This window comes from Bufo gargarizans, chromosome 5, assembly GCF_014858855.1.
Source record: "Bufo gargarizans isolate SCDJY-AF-19 chromosome 5, ASM1485885v1, whole genome shotgun sequence".
Lineage (NCBI taxonomy): Eukaryota > Metazoa > Chordata > Amphibia > Anura > Bufonidae > Bufo > Bufo gargarizans.
Genome location: NC_058084.1, coordinates 106,086,871 through 106,108,923, shown reverse-complemented (window position 1 = coordinate 106,108,923; position 22,053 = coordinate 106,086,871). Strand labels below are relative to the sequence as shown.

Below are 22,053 nucleotides of genomic sequence, written 5' to 3'. Positions count from 1 at the left end.
ATTGTGGGGATTTGCTCTGGTAGACAGGCTTGCGGATGCAGTATACAGTTGAAACTCGAAAAATTTGAATATCGTGCAAAAGTCCATTTATTTCAGTAATGCAAATTAAAAGGAATTGCATTAATGCCGCTTCAAATTAGAATTTTGTGAAAAGGTTTAATAGTCTAGGCTCAAAGTGTCACACTCTAGTCAGCTAATTAATCCATATCCTCTGAGCAAAGGGTACCTCAAAAGTGTGACTTTGGGGTTTTCATAAGCGGCAAGCCATAATCATCCAAATGATAACAAATAAAGGCTTGAAATATCTTGCTTTGCATGTAATGAGTCTATCTCATATGTTAGTTTCACCTTTTAAGTTGTATTACTGAAATAAATTAACTTTGCACAATATTCTAATTTTTCGAGTTTCACCTGTAGAGGCAACGACAACGACTTTAACTTAAACAGTTCAGTGTTTATTCACACATAAGGATAAGCAAAACAAAAAGTCAGTTTTAAGGAAAACAGTCACCTTGAGTCTGGTGTTTGTTCACACCATGCAGCAATGCAGAAGTCCTTGGACATAGCAGAAAACACAAAGACTGACAGAGCTTCACTGTCAGAGAGGAGTAAATTGCTCCCACCTGACAGTGCTGCCTGTGTTTTTTTTAGCCCAAACCAAGACCCGGTCTGGAACGTCAGGCTGCAGCCATTTTTGCAAACGGTGTAACAGGTCATAATACTGCGGTCTGGCGGGTTTAACCGGGTTGAATTCCCACTGATGCACTCGCTGGGCCCGGACCAACACATTTACCCCCAGTCTTGCCAGGATTTCACCTTTTATGGTCAGGTAGTCGGCCGCTTGATCATCGGGGAGATCGAAAAAAAAAACTTGCTGGGGTCCAGATGCCAGGAACAGAGCGACGACCTCAGCTCACTGGTCTCAGGGTAACTTTTCCCTCATGGCCAGCTTTTTGAACACCGCCAAATAGGTCTTGACGTCATCCTAGAAGGTCATCTTAAGGATCGCTGCACGGACAGCTTTGCGGGAATTGGGGACGTTCAGAGATGCTCCTGCCGCTTGCAATGCCATCACATGTTGCAATAGCAGCTGTTTAGTTTCCTGCTGCTGCTTGTTAGCCTCCCACTGCTGCTAGTTAGCCTCCACCAGGGCCTTCATGACCGCCTCCATTTTGTCAGGGGACATGGGTCGTAACCTTGCCAGCTTAATGTAGGACATGCACTTGTGCCGGGGAAAACAAAAACTTGAGGGCCTGCGTTTGCCCACATCCGACACCAATTGTGGGGATTTGCCCTGGTAGACAGGCTTGCAGACCCAGTATAGAGGCAACAACAACGACTTTAACTTTAACAGTTCGTTGTTTATTCACACATAAGGATAAGCAAAACAAAAAGTCAGTTTTAAGGAAAACAGTCACCTTGAGTCTGGTGTTTGTTCACACCATGCAGCAATGCAGAAGTCCTTGGACATAGCAGAAACCACCTACTGTCACGAATGGTGTTGCAGAAAGCTGGAACTTATAAATAAACATCCGACTGGCTTGATCCCAAACTAAGGAGCATATGGGTGAGCCCTATAAAACCCCTAGAGCTCTCCCTGACTGCTATGCCCATGCAAAGGTGTTTATGGTAGACAATAGCATGTCCACGTACCTAATACTATGTGACACCTGAAAACCCTATAATAGTGAGGGGACACGACCACCGGCTCCCTGCACTTACTACGGACGGAGTCAGTGTCACCTAGAATCAAGCCAGCAAGGAAACACAAATAAAGGAAACAGACTTAACTGAGGAATCAGCAGAAACAGGCTCCAACAACTCATCCAGGAAGAAATATAAACCGCAAAGTGAGGCAGTATGGGAGGGAATATAAAGGGAGACAATTAATGTAAATAGGTGACAGCTGGGAGAAGGAAAGGAGATGAAAAAGTGAAACCAAAACAAAGAACGTCATGCAAGAGGTAGAGAAGAACGTCTAACAGACCTTCTCACAGACCTTATAAGTTAAATCCACGGCACTCCAAGAGTTGATGCAAAAAAAGTAATCTCATTTAATTCTTAATAAACAGAATGCTGTTTGGTATACATCCAGTGCAAATTCATATACATATAGTATTTATGCCATATCAGATAGAGAAATATATCCCGAACGTTTCGGTCTGTGCGACCTTCTTCAGCGGGGTCTAAAGAGATATATAACATGCATAGAATGTAATTACACAGATTTCTGAGTATAATAGACATGCTGTTTAAGTTAAGAAAAAATTGAGCAAAGCAGCGTTACACAATTTTAAGTCCTAATGGTGAATCTAAAGGGATAGGGGGTGAAAAGGCACACAGGGTGAGGGTTAAAAAGCGAAAACCACAGTGGGCACAGGGGTCAGAGTTACCTATATAGATAGTAGTTTTGAAAGCTGGATTAGCTTATAAGTAAGTATTCTCTATGTTGCCATCACTCTATATCGCAGTATAAGGCAAGGAGGTCCTGACATACCTGAAGGCAAGGAGAGTATAGGCGTGCGCTGGATGTGGATTCAGGGTGAATCTGGCGCCCTTTTTAATCCATGTATGGGCGGCGCTCCACGATGACGTGTGAGCGTCTGTGTGGAGTGAACGCACGCGCCGGAGTGACGTAATCGAGCGGCGCGCTTGGTGATGACGTTGTCTTGTTGTAGTAGGCTTGCTGGAGCGAGTGTATCTCCCGTTCGGGAGGAGGAGCGTGCGTCCGGACGTCATGCGTGCGCCCGCGCATGCGCATACTGTCTCTTGATTGTGGTGTGGGCAACGAAGTGGGCAAGGGCAAAACGGGAGTATCATGGGGGCTAATGAAATCGTGGAGGCGGCTGTATATCACATGGCGGAGATATGGTCAAACTGTAATGGATGGTAGCATCTAGATTTATCTCCATTTTGTGGTGGTTGCTCGGTCACTCAATATAATCGTCAGATAATAGTTACCATTCTGTGGTAATCTTTAGATATACATTATACGATCAAAAATCAAAGATCAAAATTCAGAAATCAAAATTCAAAGAATGTAGATAGCAATACATCATAAGCATGTCATAGTGGTACGGTATATAACCATGATTGTATTTATATATACGAACAGAGTGCCATAAAGGAGGAAATATCATACAAGGTGGTTGCAGTTATGATGCATTAGGGAAAGGAAATATTAGTAATGCGGATACAGGAATATGGAAATCTGGGAAAAACTGCTAGCATGGGTTGAGATAGGAGGGGGGGGGGGTTTGGGGGGGTTTAAACGGGTACCCTTTTTCATTAAGGAAACCCCCCCCCCAAACCCCCCCCCTTCTCCTCCTTTCCCCACCCCAAACCCCCCCCCCCCCTATCTCAACCCATGCTAGCAGTTTTTCCCAGATTTCCATATTCCTGTATCCGCATTACTAATATTTCCTTTCCCTAATGCATCATAACTGCAACCACCTTGTATGATATTTCCTCCTTTATGGCACTCTGTTCGTATATATAAATACAATCATGGTTATATACCGTACCACTATGACATGCTTATGATGTATTGCTATCTACATTCTTTGAATTTTGATTTCTGAATTTTGATTTTTGATCATATAATGTATATCTAAAGATTACCACAGAATGGTAACTATTATCTGACGATTATATTGAGTGACCGAGCAACCACCACAAAATGGAGATAAATCTAGATGCTACCATCCATTACAGTTTGACCATATCTCCGCCATGTGATATACAGCCGCCTCCACGATTTCATTAGCCCCCATGATACTCCCGTTTTGCCCTTGCCCACACCACAATCAAGAGACAATATGCGCATGCGCGGGCGCACGCATGACGTCCGGACGCACGCTCCTCCTCCCGAACGGGAGATACACTCGCTCCAGCAAGCCTACTACAACAAGACAACGTCATCACCAAGCGCGCCGCTCGATTACGTCACTCCGGCGCGTGCGTTCACTCCACACAGACGCTCACACGTCATCGTGGAGCGCCGCCCATACATGGATTAAAAAGGGCGCCAGATTCACCCTGAATCCACATCCAGCGCACGCCTATACTCTCCTTGCCTTCAGGTATGTCAGGACCTCCTTGCCTTATACTGCGATATAGAGTGATGGCAACATAGAGAATACTTACTTATAAGCTAATCCAGCTTTCAAAACTACTATCTATATAGGTAACTCTGACCCCTGTGCCCACTGTGGTTTTCGCTTTTTAACCCTCACCCTGTGTGCCTTTTCACCCCCTATCCCTTTAGATTCACCATTAGGACTTAAAATTGTGTAACGCTGCTTTGCTCTTAATTTTTTCTTAACTTAAACAGCATGTCTATTATACTCAGAAATCTGTGTAATTACATTCTATGCATGTTATATATCTCTTTAGACCCCGCTGAAGAAGGTCGCACAGACCGAAACGTTCGGGATATATTTCTCTATCTGATATGGCATAAATACTATATGTATATGAATTTGCACTGGATGTATACCAAACAGCATTCTGTTTATTAAGAATTAAATGAGATTACTTTTTTTGCATCAACTCTTGGAGTGCCGTGGATTTAACTTATACTGTCTAAACCACTCTCACAGGCACCCTCACTGGATCCAAGGTGTGCAGAGTACACAATTATTCAAACTTCTCACAGACCTGGCGGTGACACCTACTCTCACGCCAACAAGGTAGCAGGTCTTTACCCAGGCCCAAACTCACAGTTCCCAACACAGAGATGAACAGAGCTTGACTGTCAGAGAGGAGTAAATTCCTCCCACATGACAGTGCTGCCTGTGTTTTATAGCCCAAACAAAGACCCGGCCTGGAACGTGGGGAGCAGCCACCCACCCTGTACTTTGGCTGCTCCCAGTAAGAGCCGGCCCGGATCGACTTTACAGCCATACTAAATAGCCAAACCATGTCAGCCAGCACTGAAATTACCGGCTCTTACCTCACCGAGGCCAGGAATCTTGGTGACACATACCTTCCGTCAATGACAGACCCTTGCGCCTTCGTACAATATATACTGATACACAATGTTGCACAACACATTTCCACCCCAAAATGGGGTCTTTGTGTGGTACCCGACGCCAGTTAGATTTGCCTTTTTGTCTTTCTCCACATTCTTTGTAGGTTGGGAAATGGCAGGCCGTGGGCATATGTAATGTGAACTATATGAAATACATATAGCAGCTTAGTCCATATTCATTCACTGCAGCTTGAATGCTGAAGTATTTTGGGTTTTAAATACCTTTAAACTACTATATTTTACTGTTATGAGCCAGAATAGAGAGGAGCTGCAGTGAGTGGTTTTCGCACTGGAGGACCAGGGATATCCATCGGTGGCAATCAGTGGTGGTTTCCTCTATTAATAACAGCTTAGGGTGCATTCACATCACCATTTAGCTTTCCGTTCTTCTGATCCGTCAGAAGAAGAGAGAGAGAGAAAAAAAAAACTGGATCCAGTAAAAAAACTGATCCTGTTGCATCAGTTGTCATCCGTTTGAGCCATTTCCGTCTGAGATCCATTTTTTACATGGGAAAAAACTGCATGCAGTACTTTTGTTTCCATTTAAAAAAACGGATCTCAGACGGAAATGGCTCAAACGGATGACAAATGATGCAACAGAATTTGTTTTTTACAGGATCCAGTTTTTTCTCTATCTTTTCTTCTGACGGATCAGAAGAACGGAAAGCTAAACGGTGATGTGAATGCACCCTTAGAGTGTCCTTGAAGAGGGACCCTGAGATTATCTTGTTTCTTGTCTAGCATCAGAAAAGCACTTTCCATACCAGTCAACCCTGTTAGACCCCTTTCACACGGGCGTTGCGGATTGGGGCCGGATGCGTTCAGGGTGTGTTTAGGGAAAATGGTGAGATTGTGACACTAAAACTAAAGTCAGTTTTCACTGCGATTGCGTTCCATGTTTGTGTTTTTTCTGCGTGAGTGCAAAACATTGTAATGCGTTTTGCACGTGCGTGAGAAAAATCGGCATGTTTGGTACCCAGACCCGAACCCGGACTTCAGGTTTGGGTTAGGTGTTGTGTAGATTTTATTATTTTCCCTTATAACATGGTTATAAGGGAAAATAATAGCATTCTTAATACAGAATACATACAGTCGTGGCCAAAAGTTTTGAGAATTACATAAATATTGGAAATTGGAAAAGTTGCTGCTTAAGTTTTTATAGTAGCAATTTGCATATACTCCAGAATGTTATGAAGAGTGATCAGATGAATTTCATAGTCCTTCTTTGCCATGAAAATTTACTTAATCCCCAAAAAAACTTTCCACTGCATTTCATTGCTGTCATTAAAGGACCTGCTGAGATCATTTCAGTAATCACCTTGTTAACTCAGGTGAGAATGTTGACGAGCACAAGACTGGAGATCATTATGTCAGGCTGATTGGGTTAAAATGGCACACTTGACCTGTTAAAAGGAGGGTGATGCTTGAAATCATTGTTCTTCCATTGTTAACCATGGTGAACTGCAAAGAAATGCGTGCAGCCATCATTGCCTTGCATAAAAATGGCTTCACAGGCAAGGATATTGTGGCTACTAAGATTGTGCCTCAATCAACAGTTTAATGGATCATCAAAAACTTCAAGGAAAGAGGTTCAATTCTTGTTAAGAAGGCTTCAGGGCATCCAAGAAAGTCCAGCAAGCACCAGGATCGTCTCCTAAAGAGGATTCAGCTGTGGGATCGGAGTGCCACCAGTGCAGAGCTTGCTCAGGAATGGCAGCAGGCAGGTGTGAGCGCATCTGCACGCACAGGCGAAGACTTTTAGAAGATGGCCTGGTGTCAAGATGGGCAGCAAAGAAGCCACTTCTCTCCAAAAAAACCCATCAGGGACAGATTGATCTTCTGCAGAAAATATGGTGAATGGACTGCTGAGGACTGGGGCAAAGTCATATTCTCCAATGAAGCTTCTTTCCGATTGTTTGGGGCATCAGGAAAAAGGCTTGTCCGGAGAAGAAAAGGTGAGCGCTACCATCAGTCCTGTGTCATGCCAACAGTAAAGCATCCTGAGACCATTCATGTGTGGGGTTGCTTCTCATCCAAGGGAGTGAGCTCACTCACAATTTTGCCCAAAAACACAGCCATGAATAAAGAATGGTACCAAAACACCCTCCAACAGCAACTTCTTCCAACAATCCAACAACAGTTTGGTGAAGAACAATGCATTTTCCAGCACGATGGAGCACCGTGCCATAAGGCAAAAGTGATAACTAAGTGGCTCGGGGACCAAAACGTTGACATTTTGGGTCCATGGCCTGGAAACTCCCCAGATCTTAATCCTGTTGAGAACTTGTGGTCAATCCTCAAGAGGCGGGTGGACAAACAAAAACCCACTAATTCTGACAAACTACAAGAAGTGATTATGAAAGAATGGGTTGCTATCAGTCAGGAATTGGCCCAGAAGTTGATTGAGAGCATGCCCAGTCGAATTGCAGAGGTCCTGAAAAAGAAGGGCCAACACTGCAAATACTGACTCTTTGCATAAATGGCATGTAATTGTCGATAAAAGCCTTTGAAACGTATGAAGTGCGTGTAATTATATTTCACTACATCACAGAAACAACTGAAACAAAGATCTAAAAACAGTTTAGCAGCAAACTTTGTGAAAACTAATATTTGTGTCATTCTCAAAACTTTTGGCCACCACTGTAGTACAATAGGGCTGGAGGAGTTAAAAAAAAACAAAAACATTATTTAACTCACCTTAATCCACTTGATCATGCGGCCCGGCTTCTCTTCTGTCTTCTTCTTTGAGGAACAGGACATTTTATGACGTCACTGCGCTTATCACATGGTCCATCACATGATCTTCTACCATGGTGATGGGTCATGTGACGGACCATGTGATGAGCGCAGTGATGTCATCAAAGGTCCTTTTCCTGTGCACAGCAAAGAAGAAGACAGAAGAGAAGCCGGGCTGCGCAATCAAGTGGATTAAGGTGAGTTATATTATTATTATTATTATTTTTTTAACCCCTCCAGCCCTATTGTACTATGCATTCTGTATTCAGAATGCTATTATTTTCCCTTATAACCATGTTATAAGGGAAAATAATAATGATCGGGTCCCCATCCCGATCGTCTCCTAGCAACCGTGCGTGAAAATCGCACCGCATCCGCACTTGCTTGCGGATGTTTGCGATTTTCACGCAGCCCCATTTACTTCTATGGGGCCTGCATTGCGTGAAAAACGCAGACTATAGAACATGCTGCGATTTTCACGCAACGCACAAGTGATGTGCACAGCCCCATAGAAATGAATGGGTCCGGATTCAGTGCGGGTGCAATGCGTTCACGTCACGTATTGCACCCGTGCGTAAAACTTGCTTGTGTGAAAGGGGCCTTAGGCCTCTTGCACACGACCGTATGTATTTTGCGGTCCGCAAAAAACTGATCCGCAAAAAATCACTGTAATTTTGTAGTAAAAAGATCACAGAGAGGCAAATAGCATTATCAATCATGTTAATGCTCCGTGTCTCTGCTCTCCGGAACGGGGCTTGGCTCTCTTTCACGCAGTGGATTCCACGCACGGCATTCGCTCGTGTGAAAGAGCCCTAAACTAGCCAGTCTGGCTCAGAAAGCCAATTACAGGCAGCAGCTGCTTGATTAAATAGCCCTCTCTTAGGAAGCATGTGACACCAGCACAGATCCTGATTGATCCGACGTCCCGGCTCCCTGATAGGTCAAACAGTGAGTGGGGCTGGTTGCCGTAGCAACAAAGAGGTGCCACTGCCACAGTGCAGCCAGACTCGTTGTGGGAGTGCAGACAGGTAAGTGCGTGGCAATGACGTTCTGGTGTATGACCTGATTTAAATAATGAAGGGGTTGGGGCCTGGTCAGACAGCTTAGACTACTTTCACACCAGCGTTTTTGCTGGATCCATCATGGATCAGCAAAAAGGCTTCCATCATGATAATACAAACGTCTGCATCCGTTATGAACTCCGAAGAACCAGCACTAAAATGCATTGAACTCATGGATAGAATGGAGAGGACTCAAAGAGGAGTCCTCTCAATGCGTTTTACTGTTGATTCATCAGAGCATAGCATCGGAATACAAGTTAGTAGGAAGATAAAAAGTACATAACTGGACCCTGCGTCACTTACACTATTCACCGTCACTTACACTATTTGGGGGTTGTTTTGGAGCTGACAGATTCCCTTCAAGGAGTTATTGTAACTTCACACATGATGTTATCATATATTCATGTACGCAAGAATGGTAGATAAATATAATTTCTAATAATTGCAGGCCCCAAGAAATACAACCAGTGGGAGTCATTTATCAAACTGGTGTGATTTAGAACTGGCTTGGTTAGCAACCAATCAGATTCCACCTTTTATTTTTGACAGATCCTTTGGAAAATGAAAGGTGGAATTTGATTGGTTTCTATGGGTAACTAAGTCAGTTCTACTTTACATCAGTTTGATAAATCAGTTTGATAAATCTGTATTGTTTTCTGGACCTGAAATCCTACTTTTATAGTCAACTATTTTCTACTTACAAGTTGTGCTCATAACTTTACATATCCTTGCAGAATTCATGATTTCTTAACCATTGTTCAGAGAATATGAATGATAACACAAAAACTTTTCTTTCACTCATGGTTAGTGGTTTGTTGAAGCCATTTATTGTCAAACAACTGTGTTTACTCTTTTTAAATCATAATCACAACACAAAGTACCCAAATGACCGTGATCAAAAGTTTACATACCCCAGTTCATACCATGTATTGCCCCCTTTAACATCAATGACAGCTTGAAGTCTTTTGTGGTAGTTGTGGATGAGGCTCTTTATCTTCTCAGATGGTAAAGCTGCCCATTCTCCCTGGCAAAAAGCCTCCAGTTCCTCTAAATTCTTGGACTGTCTTGCATGAACTACACGTTTGAGGTCTCCCCAGAGTGGCTCAATGAAATTGAGGTTTGGAGACTGAGATGGCCACCCCAGAACCTTCACTTTATTTTGCTGTAGCCAATGACAGGTTGACTTGGCCTTGTGTTTTGGATCACTGTCATGTTGGAATGTCCAAGTACGTCCCATGCGCAGCTTCCGGGACGATGAGTGCAAATTTTCCTCCAGTATTTGTTGATACATTACTGCATTTATATTGCCATCAATTCTGACCACATTTCCTGTGCCTTTGTAGCTCACACATCCCCAAAACATCAGAGATCCACCACCGTGTTTCACAGTAGGAATGGTGTACCTTTCATCATAGGTATTGTTGACTCCTCTCCAAATGTAGCGTTTATGGTTGTGTCCAAACAGTTCAATTTTAGTCTCATCACTCCAAATGACTTTGTGCCAGAAGGTGTGAGGCTTGTCTCTGTGATGTTTGGCATTTTGTAAGGGTGCTTTCACACTAGCGGCAGGACGGATCCGACAGGCTGTTCATCCTGTTGGATCCGTCCTGCCACAATTTCGCCATGCCGCAACTCTGTCCTCATTGACTATAATGGGGACGGGGCGGAGCTCCGGTGCAGCACGGCAGTGCGCTGTGAGAGGCCGCTGAACTAAAAAGTCGGACATGCAGTACTTTTAGTCCGGTGGCCTCTCGCCATGCTGCGCCGGAGCTCCGCCCCATCCCCTTTATAGTCAATGGGGACGGAGTGGCAGTTCGGCGGCATGGCGAAATAGTGGCAGGACAGGTCCGACAGGGTGAACAGCCTGTCGGATCCGTCCTGCCACTAGTGTGAAAGTAGCCTAAGAGGGATACTTTGTGGCATTTGCGTAGTAATGGCTTTCTTCTGGCAACTCGACCATGCAGCCCATCTTTCTTCAAGTGCCTCCTTATTGTACATCTTGAAACAGCCACACTACATTCTTTCAGAGAGTCCTGCATTTAGTCTGAAGTTACAAGTGCTTTACAAAAGTATTCACCCCCCTTGAATTTTTTCGTATTTTGGTGCCTCACAACCTGGAATTAGCATGGATTGTTTGAGGATTTGCATAATTTAATTTACAGAACATGCCCCACAACTTTGAATTTTTTATTTATTTTATTGTGTAGCAACCAACAAATAGGACAAAATAACAGAAAAAGTCAATGTGCTTAACTATTCACCCCCCTAAAATCAATACTTTGTAGAACCACCTTTTGCGGCAATCAGCTCCAAGTCGCTTTGGATACGTCTCTATGATCTTGCCACATCTTACCATTGGGATTTTTGCCTATTCCTCCTTGCAAAACTGCTCCAGCTTCTTCAAGTTGTATGGTTTGCGCTTGTGAACAGCAATCTTTAAGTCTGACCACAGATTTTCTATTGGATTGAGATCTGGGCTTTAACTAGGCCATTCCAACACATTTACATGTTTCCCCTTAAACCACTCAAGTGTTGCTTTAGCAGTGTGTTTGGGGTCATTGTCCTGCTGGAGGATGGACCTCCGTCCTAGCCTCAAATCACAACCAGAGTGGTACAGGTTTTGCTCAAGAATATCCCTGTATTTAGCACCATCCATCTTTCCCTCAACTCTGACCAGTTTCCCAGTCTCATCCCCACAGCATGATGCTGTCACCACCATGTTTCACTGTGGGAATGGTGTTCTTTGGGTGATGTAATGTGTTGGGTTTGCCTCACACATAGCGTTTTCTTTGATGGCCGAAAAGTTCAATTTTAGTCTCATCAGATCAGAGCACCTTCCTCCATACATTTTGGGTGTCTCCCACGTACCTTTTTTCGCAAACTCACAACGTGCCTTATTGTTTTTAGCTAAAAGTAATTGCTTTCTTCTGGCCACTCTGACATAAAGCCCAACTCTATGGAGCGTACGGCTTATTGTCGTCCTATGTACAGATACTCCAGTCTCTGCTGTGGAACTCTGCAGCAACTCCAGGGTTACCTTAGGTCTCTGTGCTCCCGCTCTGATTTATGCCCTCCTTGCCCGGTCCGTGAGCGGCCGTCTTTTGGCAGGTGTGCTGTTGTGCCATGTTCTTTCCATTTGGTTATGATAGATTTGATGGTGCTCCTGGGGATCATCAAAGATTTGGATATTGTTTTATAACCTAACCCTAACTTGTACTTCTCAACAACATTGTTTCTTACTTTTTTGGAGAGTTCCTTGGTCTTCATGACAGTGTTTGGTTAGTGATGCCTCTTGCTTAGGTGTTGCAGCCTCTGGGGCCTTTCAAAAAAAGGTGTGAATATGTAATGACAGATCATGTGACACTTAGATTGCACACAGGTGGACATCATTTCACTAATTATGTGACTTCTGAAGGTAATTGGTTGCATCGGAGCATTTTATGGGCTTCCTAACAAAGGGGGTGAATACATACACACATGGCAATTTCTGTTTTTGCTGAACCTGATGCCAGAGCATTCTGACACAGTGTGACCGAACCACGTAGCTCCGCAACCTCTAGGGATAGCCCCTGCATGCGGTCAACTAACGCTTCAATTGACGCCATCACAAAACCGCTGAACAATGACAGTCAAATTATAATGTCACGGTGTACGAGCACTCAGACCCACAGATAAACCAACAACCAGACTCAAAGCACTGCAATTGAGAGCTATTTAAACTAATGACCCCACCCAGTGCACCTGTTGGGAGGCGGATCCAGCACGACTCCAAAACAAACACTAAACACGTGCTGCTATTCTGGCCGACCTCCGCACATAGTCAGAGCTGGGCATGACATTTCCCTCCTGGTTTTCAGTTTGGTGTTTCCTCCTATACCTCATCTGTGACACCCTTTTTTGTCAAGTTGTGTGCATGCTACCAGGCCAAATAACCAGGGTATGTGAACTTTTGATCAGGGTCATTTGAATAGTTTGTGTTGTGATTATGATTTAAAAAGAGTAAACACAGTTGTTTGACAATAAATGGCTTCAGATAACCACCAACCATGAGTGAAAGAAAAGCTTTTGTGTTATCATTCATATTCTCTGAACAATGGTTAAGAAATCGTAAATTCTGCAAGGGTATCTAAACATATGAGCACAACCGGGTATTCATATTTATGGTAAAAGTGAAAAAATAAATCCAAGGAAACATTAAATAAGTATAAGTGCAGAAGAAACTGTTATGCTGATACTGCACAAAAACATTATATAATTCCTTCATATTCGAGGACAAAACACGTACAAGATACAAGTCACCTTATGTTGCATAGACCTGTGTACTGATTATAACTTTCTTTACTACATAGTTTTACGTAGACTTGCCAAAATGAACATAGGGAGTCTGTGCACTTATCTTTTTTGGATCCAATGCATCTAATAAAGCGGCCAAATTCCCTGAAGGTTTGCAAAAAAATGAAGTCATCTGTGTGTGTCACGGATACTTATGCCTGCCGGTGTATTGGCAGTATTATTTCTTCTTCATAGGTCAAAGTGATATCTCTAAGAGATGAATTAAATCTTAATGAACTCAGTCATCCAATGCTTAGCCACAAAGTGAGAAAATGAAATAATGTTCAGTTAGCAACTGACAAATTAAAGTTACGGGACTGTGAATCCTACCCACCTCAGCTGCTTTCAGAGACCCCCCGAAAAAACTAAAACAAACATGAAATATTTTTTTTTTATTTGAAGTATGGCCAAGAGACAAATAAGTTTGGTTCTTGTCTCCAACAGCTGTTGAGCTCTCCATGGTCGCAACTAATAGACATAAGGGTTATAATTAGTGATTAGCAAATTGAAGTCCATAAATTGGACTTCGATCCGAATTTCAGGATAAGTTCGATTCGCTTCAAAGCCGAATTTCCTTGTGCTTCGCGGTAGTGAATCGATTTAACCTGAAATAGTGAAAACAAAACAAAAAAAACAATACTCACCTGATCTATCTGCTCGCGACGGGCCAGGCACCGCCATCTTGATTGAAGATCTCAGCTGAAATCCCGTGCGTGGCGACGTATGAGGCTACCATGGCGGCCGGTGTGATGTCGTCATCTTGGGCCAGATTGGTGGTGGCCGTCACAAACAAATGGATTAGGTAAGCATTATTATTACTATTTTTTTTTTTAATTTAACACTGGATGATTGCTATCAGATGCCGATCATATATGAACGCACCACCTGAGAGGTACAATGACAGGGGGTGGCGCAATCGCCGCTCCCTGTCATTGCACCCACTACTTACAAAGAAATGTGGTTCGTGACTAAGTAATTCGCCACAAAGCGGCTTTTTTTGTAAACTTTGGCAAAGCAGCCTATTTCAATTTTGTTAAAGTTCGCTCATCTCTAGTTATAATTCAGAAGCGCTTCCATAACCTGTCTAAGGCTGAGTTCACACTTCAGTTATTTGATCAGTTATTTCCATCAGTTATTGTGAGCCAAAAGCCGTAGTGAAGCCTACTCAGAGATCAGGTGTAATGTAAAGATCTTCACCTGTTCTGTGTTGACCCGCACCTGGTTTTAGTTCACAATAACTAATGGAAATAACTGACCAAATAACTGAAATGTGAACTCAGCCTTACCCAAACATCTCTTATTATTCTATTCTTTTTGCCAAAAGAGTTCTATCCTAATGATAATCAAAATCCAGGTGTCATGGGTGAGCTTATATCTTATTATGTTTGACTTGCTATAACTGATCCATTTTTGAACAGATACTCACAGATCCCATTGACTTACAGCGGAGTCCATCAGGTTTCTGTTGGGTACCACTAGTTTTGGTGACGAGATTGGCGATGCATATTACACTACTACAGTACAGTACTGCTACAGTAAAAATACTGAACCCCTTGACAGAAAGCAGATAACAAAAATTGCTTTGACCACGCATAGACCCATATTTCTTGGACATGCTGTTGGTCCAATAAATTAATGAAAACCTTTAATATATGTTATGGATTAGAACAAGTTTAGGGAAAAGGAAATCCTATAGGTAACTTACACAGTCCAGTTGGGTTTCTCTGAGAACAAGAGCATTACAGAATACCCTTTAATGACCAATGTCCTGGTAGTGGAATCGAGATGTTGGTCACATTGAGGGCATGGCCAGTTTAACTAAAAATTTGTGGACATTAGTTTACTAACGTAATAAATGTAGTAAATAATTTTATGACAGGTAAAAGAAAAGATTCTGTGGCTTATAAACCGTGGCTGCAGTGACACATACCATAAGGAACGGTATGTGTCACTGCAGATTGCAGCTCCCATTCAGTTTAATACTTGTAGAAATGCATTGAGTACCACCTAGAGATTGCTGCAAGCAGTCAGAATTTTTTCAACACACTACTCACCTGTTAAATCCCCCTCCACCCTAACACAATGCATTGGTGGTCCCCACTCATCTTTGTTGCCGTATTGTGATGTGGTGACCATTAGAGTCAATCAGTGGCCTTACTGGTCTTGTACCATACTTACTAGCATCATCATTACTGAGCAATTGTCTTTATGCTCTGTGCCTGAAAAATGCAGTTCTGAGGGTGGAGATTTGGGGGTTTATTCTTAGTTTTGATTTAGGATGCTATAATTTCTATGAATACCTCTGTCCGGCTGAGATTCTGAGGCTGGCAGCACATATTAGAGGCCACAGCTATCTATCCTCAGTTGGATTTCCTCTCCCCATCCTGGACACATGCATGAAATCCAACTGCAAAATCTTTATTTCCCCTGAAATACGTCATCAGGGGAGAATCGGGAGATATCAATACATGTTATGGCAATGGGTGTGGAACCACTGTCTCAAACATCATATTTGACTTTAGGCTAACTCTAAGGGTGCTATCCTGGCAGTCCCCTGGTATTCACCCTTTAACCCCTGTACAGGGATATAGACTTCACTGCAGGATAACTATGAGGTGCCTACCTCCTGGAGTAGTCTCTGTGTGATTGACAGCTGATCGACAGGGGTCATAGACACCGATGCAGGACACCTAGGCTCAGGAAAACTCAGTTATGTATAGTCTGAAGTCATGGCAGGCAGAGTATGTGCTATACTGTAAACAATCCGATGTCAGGGCAGACAGCGAAGGGTCAGTACAGAGGTCAGGCATAGGTCAGGTTAGGCAGTGGAAGGTCAGAAAACAGTACATGGGCAGAAAGTCAGTACACAGACAGACAACACAATAGCGCACATCTTTGCAGGAAAGTAGCAAGCTAGACAACCTGTTGCTCAGGCACCTTTTTACAGAGGAAGGTGCCTTAACTACCCCCATCGGCCGGTAAAGAATAGGGTGCATGGGTACTAGCCCTTTAAGATTCTGAGGAAATTTGCGCTCTACAGGACAGGAATAGAGGCCAAGCAATCCAGCAGCAATGGGAGAGTATGAGGCGGTTCCTAGCCACTTGGAAGACAAGACCCGAGACTGGTAAGGGAAGGAGTGGTGGCCACTGGCTACAGTATTAGATATTCAGCCAGTCTTGCCAAAATCAACAGGTTCATCCAATTTTTGTCTAATGTGTGTGGCCTGCTTTAGCTAACCTGATATTTGAAGTGTTCAGGACTTTATTTCTACCATTGTTTGCCTCTGAAAGGATGATTTTGTCCCTTTTACAAAATGCAAATATAAGAATCTGAAGTGTGAGCAATGATATGCAGAGGACTATTGATCTGTTGAATAGTATAAGATACTTTCATCTTCATAACAGGCAGATGGCAGCATTATAAACAGCATTGTTTATTCATTCATAGGATTTTCCAATTAAGTAACAATATATCACTGACGTCATCAACTTCATTCACACTTCATATTATTTATTGACGCCACCTTTTTTAGGACGTCACTTGCAATTCTAAGAAGATGCCTGTAAATCCGTGAGAATTCTCTTATAGCATGTAGCTATTTGATCCTGGAGGAGAAAGAAAAAGAACTAAAGCTTCAGAAATGTATATTCCACGGCTTAGACTTCAGTGCAGACTGTCATAAGCAATATACGTATGCGTGCATAGCCGAAATTTCATTTCACAAAGCAATAATGGTAAAAGAAAAGTAATCACACACACGACCACCTCCCTGCCAGGTTCTATTTTTCAGAGATTTGATATTTAGGAGCAGAAAAAAAACATATTAAGATGAATATCTTTATGAGTGCTACGGCTTTCTATTGTCTGTATTTGTATATTTTCAAGAACCATATATTGAAGTGCCAATAGAAGACTCCAGTACTGAAAATGTACAGTGCTGCCCATAATTATTCATACCCCTGGCAAATTTTAACTTAAAGTTACTTTTATTCAACCAGCAAGTCATTTTTGGACGGGAAATGACATACGTGTTTCCAAAAAGATAATAAGAAGATGTACAAGAGGCATTATTGTGGGGGAAAAAAAACATTTCTCAGCTTTTATTTACATTTGAACAAAAAGTGTCCAGTTGGCGTAAAAAAGGAGAAGCCTTCAACCCAAAGAACACAATTCCCACTGTCAAACATGGTGGTGGGAACCTAATGCTTTGGGGGAGTTTTTCAGCCAATTGACTAGGGCAGTGTTTCCCAACCAGTGTGCCTCCAGCTGTTGCAAAACTACAACTCCCAGCATGCCTGCACTGCCAAAGGCTGTCCAGGCATGCTGGGAGTTGTAGTTTTGCAACAGCTGGAGGCACGCTGGTTGGGAAACACTGGACTAGGGAACCTAATCACAGTAAAAGGCACCATGAAAAAAGAGCAATACATGAGGATGCTCAACGACAACATCAGGCAGTATACAGAGAAACTTGGCCTTGGGCACCAGTGGACATTTCAGCATGACAATGACCCAAAACACACAGCAAAAGTGGTGAAGAAATGGTTAGCAGACATCAACATTAACGTTTTGGAGTGGCCCAGCCAGAGTCCAGACTTGAATCATATTGGGAATCTGTGGAGGGAGCTAAAGATCAGGGTGATGGCAAGAAGACCCTCCAACCTGAAAGATTTGGAGCTCATTGCTAAAGATGAATGGGCAAAAATACCTGTGGAGACATGCAAAAAGCTGGTCTGCAATTATAGGAAGCGTTTGATTACTGTAATAGCCAATAAAGGCTTTTCTATTGATTATTGAGAAGGGTATGAATAATTTTGGACTGGACACTTTTTGTTCAAATGTAAATAAAAGCTGAGAATTTTTTTTCCCCACAATAATGCCTCTTGTACATAGTCTTATTATCTTTTGGGAGACACCTACGTCATTTCCCGTCCAAAAATGACTTGCTGGTTGAATAAAAGTAACTTTAAGTCAAAATTTGCCAGGGGTATGAATAATTATGGGTAGCACTGTACATATTAATTAATGTGTCTGGTTCGGATAAGCAAAAAATGCAGATCGTATGCGGAGCAAAAATACGGTCGTGGGTATGGGGCCTAATACTGTGATAAATACTATGATTATGTATCAATAATTCTTATCTTTCTCTGTAGTAAAATTGTACACATACAGTTTATGTACAGGATCATTAAATCTATGGAATAATTTTTTTTATGTTTTTTATGTTATCATCCTAGATGGCCATACTTCTATCGTAATGCAACCAACAAATGCAAATGAGAAAACTCAGCTGATCGGAGATAGTCGCCGTACCTACCAAACGGATTCCTAAAAATGAAAGCAGGACCACGGTTATCTCACTACCACAAGTTATATATTAATAAAGTTCTATGCGGACAGTTACATCGTTCTAGACGCACATGAGCATATGCATCACTGCTGGATTTCTTCTAGAAAGGTCTCTTGAAAAATAAACACTCTACATGTACCATCAAAATGAATTGTCTTCAGGATATTTTTGTAGGGCGGTCTAAAAATAAAGTAATCCTTTGCAAATCTGCTCACTTTTCCTTCTGTGTCCTAATGTAAAAAATAAATGACGATTTCATAAACACCTACATTATTCACAGTACACTCCTTAAACAGTTTGTCTCACCTCCGCAAATAGCATTTACCATGCAGGCAAAGATTTACACTGGATAGGTCATCAGTAGGTCATCGGTATCAGATCGTTGGGGTCAGACACCCGGGACCCTCGCCAATCAGCTGTTTGCGAAGGCACTGGTGCTTGTATTAGCACTACGGCCTTCTCACAGCTTTCCCTGTAGCAGTGGCATCACGTTCATCGGTCACGTGGCCTAGGCGCAGCTCAGCCCCATAGAAGTGAATGGAGCTGAGTTGGGATACCAAGCACAACCGCTATACAATGTACAGCATCTTGTTTGGTTTGCTTAGAGAAGGCAGCAGCGCTACTTCAAGTGCCAATGCCTTCTGAAACAACTGATCGGCGGGAGTCCTGGGTAGGTCATCAGTAGAGATGAGTGAAGTTCATATTTTGAAATTCATTTGCGATTTGTTTACTAGTAAAAGGTGAATTGCGTTATGGATTCCGTTACCACGGACCATATCGCAATTCTATGATGGAATGCCTTTAGAGGCATTCCATTATTCATTCTGTCATAATAGAAGAAGTCATGAGTGGTGTAGCGTGGCCTACAGTCTCTCTGAAGGTGTTGTATGCACGTGTCATGGTGCTCCTACCTGCATATCCTTGGATCCCAGACGTGGTGTAGTCCGAAGCAAGTGCAAAAGGGGGTTGTTGAACTTGATGAAGGTAGTTGAATAAATGGAGTCTAGACTTATTAACGTAGAACTCAACTTTACTTGGCATAAATGGTAATCGAAACAGTTTCCAAACGGTATCTTGGTCATCAGCAGGTATTGGCAGGCCTACACTTCTGCAACAATCTCAGCTCTGCTGTAGTTTTCTCAGCTCTGCTATGTTATCTGGGTTAAAGAAGTAACTTTTCCTCTTCTGCTGGAATTTAGTTTTCTGTAGTCTGTCTCTTACTTTATCTTTAGTCCTAGGAACTTCTTCCTGGCTTCAAGTATATTTAGCTTAGCTTGTAGGCAATGCGAGCCCAGGAGGGGACAAGCAACAATGTAGAACTTTACAGGCAGGGCCTGCGGGCCCAGCAGAGCAGGCAGTGCTCTGATGGCCGACACACAACCTTCCATTTGGAAGGGTAAGCTAGACTGACTACAACCTATCCCCAAGGAGGGGAAGGTTAGACTGACTAACACTAACTAACTCCTCCCTCTCTAGAGAGGGCTGGAAGCAAGGGCGTTGCTAGGTTAAAACATTCGGGGCCTGGGCCCCTGATGTTTTTGTCCCAGGCCCCGAATGTCCTGCCTGCCTGCAAGATACAACTGTATTGCTGTCTTCAGGACGGCAATACAATTGAATCTAATGCAGTGGAAGATCTGAAAGACCTGTGGTGACATCACAGGTCATGTGACCAGTAAAATAGTCAGTGGTTGAGAAGGACCATCATGTGACCAATGCAGGAGAGGACAGCAGTGAAGAGGAGAAGTCCCGGGGGAAGAAGCTGTGGTGAGGTCTGTACATGAGGAGAGGTAAGTTAAGGGAGAGGCAGAGCAATGCTGGAAGTTGTGGTTATTTAACTGTATGTTAGGGCTGAAGGGAGGAATATTATTTGCATGGGACTGTATGTTGGAGGTGGCTGGGTAGGGGGTCATGTTGTTTACATGGGACTGTATGTAGGAGGGGGCTGTAGGAGGTACTGATGATATTTACATGGGACTGAATGTTTGAGGGCGCTGCGGCAGGCTGATGTTATTTACATTAGACTGTATGTTGATGACGTCTGTGGGAGGGAGTGATGTTATTTACATGGGACTGAATGTTGGAGGGGCCTGGGACAGGGTGATGTTATTTACATGGGACTGTATGTTGAAGGCGACTGTGGGAGGGGATGATGTTATTTACATGAGACTGCATGTCGGAAGGGGCTGGGAAGGCAGTGACGTTATTTATATGGGACTGTATGTTGATGGTAGCTGTGGGAGGGAGTGATGTTATTTACATGGGGCTAGTGTTGATCTCGAATATTCTAATTGCACATTTTTCTCGTGAATATCGGCACTTCGAGAATATATTTGTAACCTCAGTAACCTCTCTCCTTGCTTGTGGGCCAATGAGAAGGCTGCAATGTCTTTGTCTGAGCTTAGCAACATCCCTAGCAACCAATATAAAAGTTGCCTACCCCTTACTATATAAGAACCTCCCCAGCAGCCATTTTCTGCAGTTTTTTGCAGTTCTGAGAGAGAGAGAGAGAGAGAGAGAGAGAGCAGTGTCATTGCTGTGCTCTGTGCTTGCATCTGGATCCTTATTTAATTACATTAGATAGTTAGTTAGTTATCTTACATATATAATATAGATAGTTAGTGGGAGATAGTCAGTGTAGGTTAGATAGTGATATAGTGTAGCTGATCCAGTGCAGGGTGTTAGGTAGTGTGATAGGAATTAGTGTTTCTCTGCTGGCCATACATACATGCTACAGACATAGTGCTGTGATGTCACAACAATACTTTGCAAAAACGAATATTGCATATGCCTCTCATCACTACATGGGACTGAATGTTGAGGGTCAATGTTATTTACATGAGACTGTATGTTGAAGGTGGCTTGTGGGGTGGAATTATGTTATTTACATGCGACTGAATGTTGAGGGGGTGATGATTGTCACGGATGTAGTAGGGGAAAACACCAAAAGACAACAAGACGGAAGGGAAAAGACACTAGGCCTCACCGCTAGGGAAGGAAAAGGGTCACCACCTATGAAACTCTGCTCCTGGCCCTAACTCCTATCCGTATGGGCACCTCTCGATGGTAGAGATGCCCATACACAGGAACCTAGAAAATCCTGGTGACCCTCAGACGCCCTAGACTTAATGACAGGGCAGAGACAACCAGCTCCTTCCCTGGTGAAGGAACCAGCGTCTCACTGAGGCCTAGTAAACAACAGAGGAGGGAGGGGAATACAAAACACAATAAGCGGAACACAACTTCTAAGGATGATGGATGATCAGGACTTCAATTAGAACCACACTCCAGCTCTTCCAACACCAAATGAAGCTATCCAGAGCAAGTAGTGATGGGTGAAGTCAAACTAAATAGGGGGAGGTAAAGGTCACATGATCCACACCTGAACAGGCGGCATGGACATACAAGCAACACACAGACAAAGTGAAACCAAAAGATGCTGTTAGATCACTAATGAGCAGACAATCTTTCAGACCTTCTTACCGGTGTGACAGTGATGTTTACATGGGATTGCATATTTGAGGCAGCTGGGAAGGGGGTGATATTA

The 22,053-nt window shown here is 43.0% G+C and overlaps 1 protein-coding gene across 5 annotated transcripts in view; it reads left to right on the top strand.

The window, feature by feature from the left end:
• Positions 1–18,700, top strand: part of DNAJC5B (DnaJ heat shock protein family (Hsp40) member C5 beta) — a 206,692-nt gene extending 187,992 nt beyond the window's left edge. For all 5 annotated transcript variants that reach the window (XM_044295271.1, XM_044295272.1, XM_044295274.1 and 2 more), the window contains one exon: positions 18,397–18,700. In XM_044295271.1, the coding sequence (XP_044151206.1) occupies positions 18,397–18,491 (95 nt within the window). In that variant the 3' untranslated portion in view covers positions 18,492–18,700. The remainder of the gene's footprint in view (positions 1–18,396) is intronic.
• Positions 18,701–22,053: the final 3,353 nt, after the last annotated feature.